General features: G+C 37.7%; 1 protein-coding gene and 1 long non-coding RNA gene across 2 annotated transcripts in view; both read left to right on the top strand.

Annotated features, from left to right (window-relative positions):
* The window catches only part of LOC138704432 (uncharacterized), a 534140-nt gene extending 519274 nt beyond the window's left edge, over nucleotides 1–14866 (top strand). Inside the window, exon 2 of the long non-coding RNA XR_011333346.1 lies at nucleotides 14260–14866. This is a non-coding gene — a long non-coding RNA (uncharacterized lncRNA). The remainder of the gene's footprint in view (nucleotides 1–14259) is intronic.
* Nucleotides 1–14866, top strand: part of LOC138704431 (uncharacterized) — a 42549-nt gene extending 27683 nt beyond the window's left edge. The window contains exons 2-3 of the mRNA XM_069832301.1: nucleotides 516–1021; nucleotides 8880–14866. Of these exons, the coding sequence (XP_069688402.1) occupies nucleotides 516–1021; nucleotides 8880–9287 (914 nt within the window). The 3' untranslated portion in view covers nucleotides 9288–14866. The remainder of the gene's footprint in view (nucleotides 1–515; nucleotides 1022–8879) is intronic.
* Nucleotides 14867–16777: the final 1911 nt, after the last annotated feature.

Raw genomic sequence — 16777 nt, 5'->3', positions numbered from 1 at the left:
GTTTGTACCGCCTTTGCCACGTGATTTAGAGGAACTAAAAACCAGAATTCGAGAAGCTGCCGCCACGGTCACAGAGGATATGTTGAAAAGGGTATGGGAAGAGTTTGATTATCGTTTGGACATCTGCCGAGTCACTCATGGTTCACACATTGAATCTCTGTAAGGTGTAAACAGAACTTTGAGAGTTTGACATTAAACTGACGTGTGTTTGAAAGTGCTATCATTAGTAGTTTTTGTGTAATAAAATATTGAAAGTGTTACCGGGCTTTTGATATGCCCTGTATAGTTCGTAAAGTGATGTGAATCGCACGGGCTAATGTGTAAGTATATGCCACTGTGGTCAATGTTACTTTTTGGTATGATACCAAAATTAATTTTCTGTAATTCCAAAATTGAGACGCTTAGTTCAAATCGCACGCTTTACCTCATGCAGCTCATGTCCACAAATCGCCAAGACGTAACCTTGTGTTACACCAGAGAGCTATCAACATGCATTTCTCGTTTACAATCCACAGAGATGACGAGCAGGTCGGTGCTGGGTCGTCCCCGGCGGACGAAGGTGTACGACTGCAACTTCACGGCCGGCGAGCGCTACTACAGACCCGTGGTCGACTCCCTGGACAGACGAACACCGGGGGGTTTCTCGTCCCCTGACAGCGCCAGTTTCCCCTCTCTGCGGGCCACGCTCAGCGCCGAGGAGCCCCCTCGACCTCGGCGGCCCACACCGCGCCTGGACGACGACTTCGAGGTGGAGGAGCCGCGCAGGAAGGCGAAGACGGCGCTGATGGACGAGTACGACTCCATCTTCGAGAACCGCGGCAGAGCGCTGCGGGGGGAGCGGGCGACGAGGGGCGAGAGGGAGCGGACGCTGCGGGACCTGGAGGACGAGGCGGACCAGGAGATCTCGTCCTACCTGCGGCGCGTGCGGGAGACGCGGCCGGCGAGGCCCACGCTGGAGGACGAGTTCGAGTCCGAGGTGACCCCGCGGGGCAGCAAGCGGCGCCCCATGATTGACTTCCAGGTACGACGACCAAATATAGGCTAAGCTATCGAGTAAAAACTACAGAGGATCAGGCATTTCATAAAATATATCGAGTAAAAACTACAGCGTATCAAGCATTTGATGAGAGATATCGAGTAAGAACTACAGCGTGTCAGAGATTTCATGAAAGATATCGACTAAAAGCTATAGTGTATCATGTATTTCATGAAATAAATCGAATAAACACTATAGTGTATCAGGAATTTCATGAAAGATATCGAGTAAAAATTACAGCGTATCAGATATTTCATGAAAGATATCGAGTAAAAGCTATAGTGTATCACGTATTTCATGAAAGATATCAAATAAAAACTACAGCGTATCAGATATTTTATGAAAGATATCGAGTAAAAACTATAGACAATCCGGCATTTCATAAAAGATATCGAGTAAAAACTACAGCGTATCAGGCATTTGATGAGAGATATCGAGTAAGAACTACAGCGTATCAGAGATTTCATGAAATATATCGACCAAAAACCTATAGTGTATCACGTATTTCATGAAAGATATCGAATAAAAACTACAGCGTATCAGATATTTCATTAAAGATATCGAGTAAAAACTACAGCGTATCAGATATTTCATGAAAGATATCGAGTAAAAATTGCAGTGTATCAGATATTTCATGAAATATATCGAGTAAAAGCTATAGTATATCACGTATTTCATGAAAGATATCGAATAAAAACTACAGCGTATCAGATATTTCATGAAAGATATCGAGTAAAAATTACAGCGTATCAGATATTTCATGAAAGATATCGAGTAAAAGCTATAGTGTATCACGTATTTCATGAAAGATACCGAATAAAAAGTACAGCGTATCAGATATTTCATGAAAGATATCGAGTAAAAATTACAGCGTATCAGATATTTCATGAAAGATATCGAGTAAAAGCTATAGTGTATCACGTATTTCATGAAAGATATCGAGTAAAAACTACAGCGTATCAAATATTTCATGAAAGATATCGAGTAAAAATTACAGCGTATCAGATATTTCATGAAAGATGTCGAGTAAAAATTACAGCGTATCAGATATTTCATGAAAGATATCGAGTAAAAGCTATAGTGTATCACGTATTTCATGAAAGATATCGAATAAAAACTACAGCGTATCAGATAGTTCATGAAAGATATCGAGTAAAAGCTATAGTGTATCACTTATTTCATGAAAGATATCAAATAAAAACTACAGCGTATCAGATATTTCATGAAAGATATCGAGTAAAAACTACAGCGTATCAGATATTTTATGAAAGATATCGAGTAAAAACTATAGACAATCAGGCATTTCATAAAAGATATCGAGTAAAAACTACAGCGTATCAGGCATTTGATGAGAGATATCGAGTAAGAACTACAGCGTATCAGAGATTTCATGAAATATATCGACCAAAAACCTATAGTGTATCACGTATTTCATGAAAGATATCGAATAAAAACTACAGCGTATCAGATATTTCATTAAAGATATCGAGTAAAAACTACAGCGTATCAGATATTTCATGAAAGATATCGAGTAAAAATTACAGTGTATCAGATATTTCATGAAATATATCGAGTAAAAGCTATAGTGTATCACGTATTTCATGAAAGATATCGAATAAAAACTACAGCGTATCAGATATTTCATGAAAGATATCGAGTAAAAATTACAGCGTATCAGATATTTCATGAAAGATATCGAGTAAAAGCTATAGTGTATCACGTATTTCATGAAAGATACCGAATAAAAAGTACAGCATATCAGATATTTCATGAAAGATATCGAGTAAAAATTACAGCGTATCAGATATTTCATGAAAGATATCGAGTAAAAGCTATAGTGTATCACGTATTTCATGAAAGATATCGAGTAAAAAGTACAGCGTATCAAATATTTCATGAAAGATATCGAGTAAAAACTACAGCGTATCAGATATTTCATGAAAGATATCGAGTAAAAATTACAGCGTATCAGATATTTCATGAAAGATATCGAGTAAAAGCTATAGTGTATCACGTATTTCATGAAAGATATCGAGTAAAAACTACAGCGTATCAAATATTTCATGAAAGATATCGAGTAAAAACTACAGCGTATCAGATATTTCATGAAAGATATCGAGTAAAAATTACAGCGTATCAGATATTTCATGAAAGATATCGAGTAAAAGCTATAGTGTATTACGTATTTCATGAAAGATATCGAGTAAAAACTACAGCGTATCAGATATTTTATGAAAGATATCGAGTAAAAACTACAGCGTATCAGGCATTTCATGAAAGATATCGAGTAAAAGCTATAGTGTATCACGTATTTCATGAAAAATACCGAATAAAATCTACAGAGTATCAGCCATTTCATGAAATATATAGAATAAAAACTATAGAGTATTAGATATTTTATGAAAGGTACGTATCTAGTAAAAACTATAGAGTATCAGGTATTTATATAAGATTTCGATTAAAACTAGAGAGTATTAGATATTTAATCAATGCTTAATCACTGGCGTGGCTCAGTCGGTTAAGGCGCTTGCCTGCCGGTCTGAAGTTGCATTCGGGCGCGGGTTCGATCCCCGCTTGGGCTGATTACCTGGTTGGGTTTTTTCCGAGGTTTTCCCTAACCGTAATGTGAATGCAAGGTAATTTATGGCGAATCCTCGGCCTCATCTCGCCAAATATCATCTCGGTGTCACCAATCTCATCGACGCTATATAACCTAGTAGTTGATACAGCGTCGTCAAATAACCAACTAAAATAAAAAAATAAAATAATGAAAGCTATCTAGCAAAAACTATAGAGTATCAGATAATTTGTGAAATCTACATATCTAGTAAAAACTATAGAGTATCAGATACCTTGTGAAATCTACATACCTAGTAAAAACTATAGAGTATCAGATACTTCGTGAAATCTACATATCTAGTAAAAACTATAGAGTATCAGATACTTCGTGAAATCTACATATCTAGTAAAAACTATAGAGTATCAGGTATTTATATAAGATTTCGATAGAAACTATACAGTATTAGATATTTAATGAAAGCTATTTAGTAAAAACTATAGTGTCAGATATTATTTCATGAAATATATCGAATAAAAACTATAGATTATCAGATATTTAATTAAGGCTATGGAGTATGAAATATTTCACGAAAGCTATCGAGTAAAAGCTGTAACAGTAATATCAGAAGTGCAGACAATTTTCCAGGAATTGAGCTTCACGAAAGTTTCTTGTCGTGATAAGTATTTCGACACCGCAGGCAATTAGCTCATGACAAGAAACACAAGTTTAAAAGCGAAATTAAATAGCCGGCGGAAACTATTTTGCACATGTGAAATTCAGCTAGATAATTCCTTCGCGAGAAACTGGATTCCTCTGCATGGGTTCATTCATATACTTTTCCTTTATAGCCAGAAATTATAAATACGTGTCAGCCTCCCGTAATTATATTAAATTCATGGGTAAAATTTTAAAGTTATAAAAATATGAGAACACTTTATTGTGAAATAGGTTTTATTTATTTATATTTAAATAATAATATTAATTTCATTGTGAACTCTTCTCCGGTAAAGCTTACTGTACGAATTGCTCGTTTCTTGTCTATCATCACCACTTACTTTTTCCTTCTCCAACCTCAAGCCGCAAACAGCTTTCCTCCTTCCACATTCCCGCACGATCTCGGCTATCATAAGATATCCCGCGTTCGCTGTAAGTTGAATCCCACAGAAATCTGTGCACCGTAGCATTTATCCTCATTTATTTCTTTTAGTGTTCATTGCTGTTAAATCCTCTATAGCTTTATTTAATCTTTCTTTATTTTCACATCCAAATCTTGCCACGTTTCTCCAGCGCTCGCTAATTAACTTCCAGAATCTAAAACAAAGATGAGAAGACATTCCAGTAAAGAAGAATTAATTGCCTTTTACTTAAGGACTTCAAAATCTTCAAGGATATTTCCAAACTGTCTGGGAGCAGTTACCAACATTACATATTTTTTTATCCATTTCATCAGACATTCCTTCCTCATGAGAGAACAGCTCGTATCTATAGGAAGAGATTTGTCCACATATCATTTTGCTTCAGCAATGAATGGGAAATATTCTGCAAATGTGCTGAACTTCGGTTCCTGAAATGCAAATAAAATAAAAGATTACACTATGTACTATACATCAATACAATGACAAAAAATGCATTTACTACATAAAATCTTGTTTTAAGCTTAGAAAAAGTATATATGCCCGAAACCTGGAAACGACATAGCCTCTCCAAAACTTAGAAGTTACATTTTATATAAATATCAACCTAACCTAACTAATTGGTATTTTTGTGTATAAGAAGAAATTTGATGATAAAAAATATATATATATAAATCCATTTTTGCACGATCTTGCTGTATTACAGCTATTGTTGCTAGGCCTTGAAAGTTAGAATTCCCACACAGAAACTTGTTGCTAGGGAAACCATTTTTCATAACATAAAACTATACTAAAATAGACCCATTACAGTGCACTTATTGTTACTTAGTTACCATTACAGTGCAGTTTTGCGAAGGTCTGGAATAATATTGCTCTAAATTTCCAATGTAAAATATCTTGTATTTGCAATTTTAAAAATATGATCGTGCTAAATATGTTGTACAATACACGTTTGTGACGTGCATTACAAAATCTCAAAATTTGTAAAAAGCATTTCCCAACCTTATCGTAATATACTATTGTATAATGTTTGGAAATGTTAATGCAAATTCACGGATCATCTTACATAAACTAGGTCTAAGTTATCATTCAAATTCAGTAAAACTTAGAAACTAGGCAATTATACGAAAACCTAGAAATTGCATTTTATATGAAAACAAAACGTAACCAAATTTAAACTAAAATTTCAATGTCATTAAAAATAACTGAAAAAGCATTCGTCCGAGGGTCAATCAATATATTTCCGAACTGCACTTGTATTTATTGTACCGTTAAACATACATGTGCGTGTCACTGAAGATCATTGCTTCCATGCCTGTTGAGTCAGTCTATCAAACAGCGTCAGATTGCCTTTGAGAACTGAGCTTCTACACCTGATTTTATGCAAACATGTCAGGGACCTATTGCGATTCTTCCTGGAATCTCTACATATACGCCTTATGCCTAGTCTTCTTCTCTGCCTTTCAAGTGATGCGTTTAGTATGCATTCCAGGCCTTTCCCTGGTTATAAAAAAAGTTTCCGTTTCCTAAGGGTCGTATTCATAGACGAGACTTTGGACCAAAGTTGACTTTGGAAAGTACAAAGTCACCATTTTCCTATTCACAGTCGACACTTTGAGGAAAGTAAACTTCAATCGTGACTTTACTTCGAAGTCGCCGAAAATCTAGACTTTGACTTTGACTTTCGTTCGTGACAAAAGGAAAATGACTGATATTTGGGAAATTGTTGAATTTGCCGAGAATATTGAAGATATCTAGGAGATTATTAAAGCTGCTCAAGTTCCTTAGCGTACTATTAGATATAGATAATAAATTCAAATCAAGGTACAGATTTGATAAATAGACAGTATTAATAATATCCTCGTCATGTTTCAACTTTCATTGATGAATAATCAAAAAGGATTATGTGTTCCACCAATAAATAATACAAGTTAAAAGTTGTGTAATCAAGATGTAAAATAATACAACTTATTTCATAGCGATTTTACGCTATAGGTAAGGATTAATAGCTTAATATTGATTCTTAATATTTAATTCTATAGAGGATAGGTTATACAGTTGGAAATGCAATTAATTTATAATCCTTGAGGTCGTTATAATAATGTTTTCTGCATATTGATTTCAGATAATTTTTTAAGTAGTTTCTGCAGACATGTAGGGAGTAACTCTGCCAACTGTCAGCAGGATAATACTGGGTGTTCATTTCAAAGTGTGTCATGACGTCACTGTTGTGAGTCAGCGATTTGAAGCGAGTTTCAGCTTTTATGTCAGAGAAGTTACCTATTAATCAAGGCGTTCAATCTGAACTTGACAACGTGTACGGTATAACTTGAATGTCGTAGCAACAGATGGCGGTCTGTAAAGTCTGTGTGCTACCATAACCTCTTTTGAACTGCGTTTTGCGCGGGCAAGTCGTACGCAGGGTATTTATTATCATCGATTGCGTACGGCAACATTCCACAACACAAATCAAAATGCTCCGTGTCCATGTTGACCGTCCAAGTTAACAAATACGTAAGTAATCGTCTTAACCCTCTCCCCATATCCCGACAGTAAGAAAAAAACTCACTTCTGTACGTGTTTCCAAACAGTTCACATTCTTGCCACTACTGGCGTTACCCTACGTATCGGTAAGTAATCTTCAGAATGAACGCCGTGCTTGCTAGGCAACGTCTCTCGCATTTAGGTAATACGCCTCTGCGGAAGTGTAGGAAGATTGAATTCTCTAAGCTCATCGGCTAGCCACATGACGACATACAGCGAGCCATGACACATTTTGAACTGAACACCCAGTATGTCTCTTTCATAGTCTGTCATTGGTGGAATCTTATCTTCCATATCATCACAACAAAATTATTTTCCAATGAAATAATTTCAGGGCTTAGTGTGAAACTAACGTATCTACAATAGACCTAGATGTTTATTCACAACAAAATTCTTAACAGGCAATACTATTTCAGATGAACTATACCATCATGTTTTGTAGTTACGAATTGTGTTATATACAACACTGTTCGAACGGATTACGAAGAAGAATAAATTATTATTGATTGGTGTAAATACCTAAAAATGTCAATTTCTGTACTTACGTTAGTTTCGGAATAAGCCCTCGAATAATATTATTCTTATGTAAAGCTGCAAGAACGGTTAACAACAACTGTTTAACATGTACCGATGTTCAATTGTTTCATTGATTTGTGACTCAAAAGATGGCTTTGATTGTGGCAATGCCTACTCTATTTCAACTATCTATTAATTTAATTCGTTTAGAAGGCAGTGATTTTGATTGCCAACATTAGAACAAGATCGTCAAATCTCGACTTACCAAAGTCAAAGTCTCAGAAGTATTGTCTATGAACAGGACTTTTAACAAAGTTAAACTTTACTACGAAATTTTTTACAATTCATGTTGGAAAATATTCAGCTAAGCCTCGTGTTAATAACAAATATCAAAATATGATTAATTATTATTCAGTCAATATGGCTTAAGCATTGCATTACATATGAAATAAAAACATATGAGAAAATATATTGATGTGTTACATCCTATTTAATCTTGATACAAACGTTTTCGCCTCTAATGGGGCATCTTCAGGTACAAAATATAAGTATCATCTAAAATCAATTACAATACAAGCTTACATTTAAAACTACCTTGGCTAGAATGAAGTATGACATGGTGACTATGTTATCTAATCAACATTAATTGTTCTGTCAAAATTAAAAACGAATTCATTTTAAAACAACATGAATGTGCTTAGCCATGCTAAGTAGATCCTTGTGTGGTGTCTCAGATATATTGCGTTGTCAATGAAATCATTATAATACTAAAACTATACAAATTAAAATCTAATATTATCAAATGTGGAGTCAGCGACTATAAAGTATGTGTAGCTAGTTTCGTGGAGCAATAATAATCAATCATATTTTGATATTTGTTATTTACTACGAAAGTCGACTTGGGAAGTCTACATCCAAAGTCTCGTTTATGAATACGGCCCTAAGTCCTGTGCGTTGCCTACATTCAGGGCGCTCCGTAAACTTGTTGATTGATCCTCGTACACTGAACACAACATTTCAATTTTTCCACCAAAATCTGGTTGCTGCTGTTTATTCGTTAGCTCTCAATAGCTGGTGTGCCTGTCCGCAGGAGAAGCTGCTGGACACGGTGGGCCTCAAGAACTCCGACATCGACAAGGCGCGCTCGGCCATAGAGGACGACGCCTTCTTCAAGCGGCGCACGCTCAAGGTGACGGACGAGGAGGACGAGGGGGCGCCGTCGCTCACCAAGTGGACGTCCCTGGCGCGCCGCGGCCAGCTCAACGGGGACGAGGGGTCCGACACAGGCGCGGCGGCGGCGCGTGCGCGCAAGACGCGCTCCAGGCTGGCGGACCTGAACGCCGAGATCGAGGAGCTGGCCGGGCGCACCGCGGCGCGCGAGAAGAGGGTGGCCCAGCTGCGAGCGCTGGTGCAGGAGAACGAGGCCAACGCCGCCGTGGAGGCCAGGGTGGTGCAGAAGACCAGCGTGCGGACCGAGAAGAAGTCGGTCACGTTCTAGGCGGTAACACCTCAAACCTCAACTTGAACTCATTCGGAAGGGCTTTTCCTTAGGCTTTCTTCTCGTGAGGAATCTCCTCAACTCTCAGAAATGGAGTTTTTAGTCACAGGAACGCAGAGTGCGCACAAAGTCCGTATACCCTGCAATGCAGGTGCACCAGCGAATAGGGATTATAAAGAATGGACACTTCGCGTCGGTACCTTTGATGTAGCCGGACTGATTTCAATGACCTTCAAGCCAGCTAGAGCGTGAGATTCTGCTTTCTCCCTAGAGTTGGCGCTGACATCACACCAGCTAGCAGTCGACACAGCGGAAATATAACACATATAATTAATACATCTAGGTACATTATGTACTCAAATAAAATAAATTCGATCCATAAAATAATAAATCCGTCATTAAGTGTAATGTCTAGACTCTAGAGTTCCTTTATAATGAGAGTTGAGACGTTGACCCCAAGAACAATTAAAATATGTAATAATTTGATAGCGCTGAAAATGGAAAAAACAAAACTCTTACGAGAAGTAAAACTATATACCTATATAATATTATATACAAATATTAAACGAATTCGATACTTAATTTTATAATGTATTATATTATTTTATAATATCATGTATTATATCTGAAATATAAAACATTATTATTACAACTAGTTTGTCACTGAGAAATAAGGAAAAGCTGTTAACTTGAATTTATTTGAAGCAAAGCGTTACTGGATTATGCAATAAGGTAGGCGATGTTTGGATCCTGTTTCTTAACTCTATTCTCAATTATTATCTTAGCGTATGCTCGATTACACTACCTCTAGCGCTTGAAAGTGGCACTATACGCTGCGCACAGAGAAACAAAACACAGGAAAATTCGCTCAGTGTCCATTATTTATAATCCCTATTCGCTGGGTGCACCGTACCTCTTAGGGATCAGAACATTCGTGATCTTGCACTGCCGAATGCTCCGCCATGTTAGTCAATATTCTCGGGGTCATTTCCTGGAAAGTTTTATCATTTGTTGAATAACAGCGTTTCGCACTTCCTCCTCGATAAAACACCGGCGTTGTCAGATCAGGGCTTCTTGGAGCTGAACACCGATTCCTAGTATGATTTGTTGAATAACAGCGTTTCGCACTTCCTCTTCGATAAAACACCGGCGTTGTCAGATCAGGGCTTCTTGGAGCTGAAAACGATTCCTAGTATGATTTGTTGAATAACAGCGTTTCGCACTTCCTCCTCGATAAAACACCGGCGTTGTCAGATCAGGGCTTCTTGGAGCTGAACACCGATTCCTAGTATGATTTGTTGAATAACAGCGTTTCGCACTTCCTCCTCGATAAAACACCGGCGTTGTCAGATCAGGGCTTCTTGGAGCTGAACACCGATTCCTAGTATGATTTGTTGAATAACAGCGTTTCGCACTTCCTCCTCGATAAAAAACCGGCGTTGTCAGATCAGGGCTTCTTGGAGCTGAACACCGATTCCTAGTATGATTTGTTGAATAACAGCGTTTCGCACTTCCTCTTCGATAAAACACCGGCGTTGTCAGATTAGGGCTTCTTGGAGCTGAAAACGATTCCTAGTATGATTTGTTGAATAACAGCGTTTCGCACTTCCTCCTCGATAAAACACCGGCGTTGTCAGATCAGGGCTTCTTGGAGCTGAACACCGATTCCTAGTATGATTTGTTGAATAACAGCGTTTCGCACTTCCTCCTCGATAAAACACCGGCGTTGTCAGATCAGGGCTTCTTGGAGCTGAACACCGATTCCTAGTATGATTTGTTGAATAACAGCGTTTCGCACTTCCTCCTCGATAAAACACCGGCGTTGTCAGATCAGGGCTTCTTGGAGCTGAACACCGATTCCTAGTATGATTTGTTGAATAACAGCGTTTCGCACTTCCTCCTCGATAAAACACCGGCGTTGTCAGATCAGGGCTTCTTGGAGCTGAACACCGATTCCTAGTATGATTCGTTGAATAACAGCGTTTCGCACTTCCTCCTCGATAAAACACCGGCGTTGTCAGATCAGGGCTTCTTGGAGCTGAACACCGCTTCCCAAAGACTGCGTTCAGACGGAGTCAAACAGTCAAGATGCCAACATTTCATTTGCAGGTCCAGTTTCATGTGTTTTCACTAGCTCAGCAGCACGTTTTCGCAGATCGCTGGACAGATTCAGCCTTCCGCTTCTCAGTCAATTGCAAAAGTCTTCTCTTTTGATTACAACATCGTCGCCTTTGTCGGTGCTGCCTTCTCAAACCGAGCAACGAAGTCTTTTTTATTGCTGTGCCGTAAATTTGACGCTTCTCTTCGTTATTGTGTAACTGAGGACCGTTTTTGCAAAACCTGCTAACTGTAAAAACTAAATTTTATAGAAAACACAAAAAACTGAAATAACTGCAAATTTTGTTATATAGTTCTCACATAGCAGAAAGCAAGTTTTGAAAAAACGATCACACTTTGACACACTACTGTGAAGGAAATAATAAGATTTTCCTAAGAAGCCTTTAGCATCATGTAGAGGCCTGTCTTATATTAACTAATCCACCAAATCTCAATTTTGAAAATTTTGCAGTTAGCAAGTTTTGCAAAAACGGGCCTCAGTTGCTTGTCAGCCAACACTTCTCTCCTCTGCCCCAAATGGTAGCTATTCGGTTACGTCCATCTTCAGATTCACTTTAGTTCTCTGAAGTTCCTTGAGTGGAACGGTGAAACTCGGAATCAGAAAAGTGGTCAATAGGCTTCGAGCTCACCTATTCAGTTTTTATCAGCCACAAACTCCCATCGCTTCGACTTTCACTTTCCACCACGTATTGTGCTTCTTAGAGCGTCAACAGAGAGCAGCACCTACAAAAGCAGACCTTGAGACAGGAGGAAAATACGTGCGAAGGTCGTGCCAAGAGGATGAACGTACTCGCTTGAGCTTGACGTAAATACAGCAGTACACGGACTTTCTGCGCACACTGTATATGACACAGCCAATAATTTCGTGAACTGTGTCTGCCATGAGATTTAGTAGTAACGCAAGTAGTCTTCACTACAATACACTTCTGGCAGTTGTGATAGAATTTATGGAAAGACTTAAAGAACATTTTCCGGATTCCAGTAAAGGGCTTGCGTTGCAATTGTGATGATTTTCGCAAGCTGAAGAGAACACTGGATAAGGGAAAACAACTAAAGATTCTTGTTGTAAGTCTGTGTTCTTCATTTTCAGAATTTCTGTGACGGTTATGCTAACATTTCATATTATGGCTGGCGCCAGCGTTTTTGGCGTGTGTCCTAGAGTATAGTGCCCAGTTTGTGAGCATGTTGCTAGCGCATCTGAGAATGCTACCACTTCCTTTACACGTCACATGAGCCATTTGTCAAACACAGTTGTAAGACTGACTGCTGCAAAGGTAAAACACTCGTACTTAACGATCCCATTACTTATTTCACACGCCAAAAACGGTGACGCGGAGTGTACTGTAAGCATTCTCCGTAATGCTGACAACCGATTACCATATCAACACAATACTTACGCGGCATGCATACGAAAAGCGCGTCGATCCACAAAATTATTTGCTACACTAGAAAAGCCCTTCCGAATGAGAACCCAAATGTTATTGCTTCCTACGTTACACAAATTCAACAAGATCTGGGGGCGATGCTGGGCATGCTCACGTAGTCTGCAATGTTACTTTGTTCTGTTAGTGTTTTATTTCTGAACTGTGTCACATCGTGTCAGCTTCGTTTCACTCGACACGGGCGTCGGCAGAACAGAGCAGTCTGTGGAGCACTTCATCATCAAATGATTCAGAGGACTTACTTAGCTACGAACCTCACGCTCGGATTGTGTCACTGAGAAACGACAGATTAAAAGCTTATCGTAATACTTTCCACAATGGTGCTAACATCGCTGTTAAAACAAATTCAGCGTGGTTTGGCTCTACGAATGAGAACTGTCATAGTAAGACAATAGTACATTATGCAACGAGTCTATAATGGTAGTAATTAAGACGCAAGTATGTTTATGAAACGACCGCAAGCGAGTTTCATAATTTTCATACGAGCGTCTTAATTACCATTATACTCAAGTTTCATACGACTTTTTATGCTTGACCATATTTCTAACTTGAAATTATTCATAAGTATTCATGTTATTCTTATCTGACTGAGGAACGGAAGTGACCTTGTGCAATACCTCGTAAATTGTGAGATGTGCGCAGACGCGAAAGTATTGATTTTTTCCGATAAACAAATTTCGACATTGACCTTGATATAATCTAGAGAGTAAAATAAATATTAATCTTGATATAACCTTGAAATTGATTTAGACATTGAAAAACGAGATGACAAATTGAATTTATTTCAATATTATTTACAATTAACGCTAATTATTATAGTAACAAAACTGACTTTATTTCAAATATAAGTGATTTATTGTGTAATTGGTGAAATGAATTTGCAGGAATGTGCTTTGTGAAAGGCTGGAAGATGACGGTGAATTGATGTTAATTTGTGTGTTGTTTTTTTCGACTGAGTTTAATATTGTATTTGAGATTTCAATTTTATTTTGGATCGATTCTTCAACATAACCTTCTGCGACAGTATTGTATTTCCAGTTTCCGTGACGTTTCAATGAATAGAATAGAATAGAATAATCGATACTTGCGCTTTCATATTGCTACAATGGTATTTTCTGATTGGTGGACACCTGAACTTTAATGAATAGGTATACTTTAATGAGGTCCATTACCCCAGATAAGACTGACGTCCTAAATATAGGACCCGGACGTTTTATTTTTTTAACATTGCTGTGTAAGATTTTCATAGTCGGCAATCATGCTACCATAATCCTTATGTGTTATAAATTGCCTCCAATTTTTTTTCTTATATTTAGTCTGTCATAGTCAATGTTATTATCATATTTGTGAGAAACGTCCCGTGTCCTATATATAGGACGTCAGTCTTTTCTGGGTTAAAGGGCTGCTACCAGGTGTATAATTACTACATTTCGGCATGGTCGAGCATAAAATAAATTAATTTAGACCTAAATATACAAAATATAGTACTAAAATACATTTATTTTTAATTCCAGTATCTTTTGCAATTTGCATAATAATTCTACGTTCAAATTGTAAACAATGCATGTGGACACACCAAACATACACACATATAAGAACAACATTATTCCAAATGATGATACAGAAACAATGCGAACAGTTTTTAATTTGTGAATCTGCGTTAGTCTAAATTTAATACTACGTCAGCTCCGACTGCTAGGCTGGAAACTGGCCAAACCAACATCAACTGAAATGTACACTTCTGTCTTTCGAAACGTTTCTGGCGACGCCCATGTCTTCTCACTGAAATGTTTTGTGTGTATTTCTTTATCCAAATTGCCGATTCTTGATTTATATGAATTCTTAAGCTAGTGCATACAGCAATACGTCAGTTTTATACGTTTTTATAATGTTGAGAATCGTACATCTTTGCAAATTTGTATTTTGTATCTTATAGAGAGTGATTCTGTTGTTATGTACAAATACTTTATGTAAATTTTCGAATGAAGGAATGCCGTTAATAAAATGTTTCAAACAAGACTCCACTTCACTGGGCTATGCTCTCCCCTTTCCCTTTTTTCATTACTCCACAGTTTCTCCAGATTCACAGTTACGCTCAAAATTGGTGCAGTACAATGCAAAGTATCGCATCGCACCGTTGTTCGTCAGTATCTCATATGCAAACAGCAGTGGCAGAGTTTTATTTAGTTACAAGCCGGGGCATGGGCAGGTTTGGCAACGCAGAGTGGAGGCGGGAGATTTTAAAGTGATATTGTGTTTGCTCATTGCTTTCTTTATACGTAACGCGTATTTTTTCAATATTACTTCATGCACAAAGGTAAGCTCAAGATTCAGAGTAGTGATGTAAATTATTACAGATTCTAAAATAGTGTTTTATTGCAATCAATTAGCTATACTTCTGAATACGGCGTAAGTAGGCTACTTACATACAAAGGTTGCCTTGCTTACTTACAAATGGCTTTTAAGGAACCCGAAGGTTCATTGCCGCCCTCATATAAGCCCGCCATCGGTCCCTATCCTGTGCAAGATTAATCCAGTCTCTATCATCATATCCCACCTCCCTCAAATCCATTTTAATATTATCTTCCCATCTACGTCTCGGCCTCCCCAAAGGTCCTTTTCCCTCCGGTCTCCCAACTAACACTCTATATGCATTTCTGGATTCGCCCATACGTGCTACATGCCCTGCCCATCTCAAACGTCTGGATTTTATGTTCCTAATTATGTCAGGTGAAGAATACAATGCGTGCAGTTCTGCGTTGTGTAACTTTCTCCATTCTCCTGTAACTTCATCTCGCTTAGCCCCAAATATTTTCCTAAGCACCTCATTCTCAAACACCTTTAACCTATGTTCCTCTCTCAAAGTGAGAGTCCAAGTTTCACAACCATAAAGAACAACCGGTAATATAACTGTTTTATAAATTCTAACTTTCAGATTTTTTGACAGCAGACTAGATGATAAAAGCTTCTCAACCGAATAATAACACGCATTTCCCATATTTATTCTGCGTTTAATTTCCTCCCGAGTGTCATTTATATTTGTTACTGTTGCTCCAAGATATTTGAATTTTTCCACCTCTTCGAAGGTTAAATCTCCAATTTTTATATTTCCATTTCGTACAATATTCTGGTCACGAGACATAATCATATACTTTGTGTCTTTTCGGGATTTACTTCCAAACCGATCGCTTTACTTGCTTCCAGTAAAATTCCCGTGTTTTCCCTAATCGTTTCTGGATTTTCTCCTAACATATTCACGTCATCCGCATAGACAAGAAGCTGATGTAACCCGTTCAATTCCAAACCCTGCCTGTTATCCTGAACTTTCCTAATGGCATACTCTAGAGCAAAGTTAAAAAGTAAAGGTGATAGTGCATCTCCCTGCTTTAGCCCTCAGTGAATTGGAAACGCATCAGATAGAAACTGACCTATACGGACTCTGCTGTATGTTTCACTGAGACACATATTAATTAATCGAACTAGTTTCTTGGGAATACCAAATTCAATAAGAATATCATATAATACTTCCCTCTTAACCGAGTCATATGCCTTTTTGAAATCTATGAATAACTGATGTACTGTACCCTTATACTCCCATTTTTTCTCCATTATCTGTCGAATACAAAAAATCTGATCAATAGTCGATCTATTACGCCGAAAACCGCACTGATGATCCCCAATAATTTCATCTACGTACGGAGCTAATCTTCTCAAACATACAAAGGTTGCCACTTAAAATAATTACAAAAAAAAAAACATGTTTTTATTGAGAGTACGAAGGTAAATAAATAAATAAAAGAAATATTCTTTGCACCGAAAATAATAAAATCAATAATGCAATAAAGACGTAAGTTCCTGCGTAGTATTCTTAAGTTCCATTCAGTTAACAAATTTGTGGCTAGTAAATTGACAATGTTTTGCCGCTTAATG

Source organism: Periplaneta americana, chromosome 8 (genome assembly GCF_040183065.1).
Source record: "Periplaneta americana isolate PAMFEO1 chromosome 8, P.americana_PAMFEO1_priV1, whole genome shotgun sequence".
Lineage (NCBI taxonomy): Eukaryota > Metazoa > Arthropoda > Insecta > Blattodea > Blattidae > Periplaneta > Periplaneta americana.
This window is presented reverse-complemented; position numbering and strand designations above follow the sequence as displayed.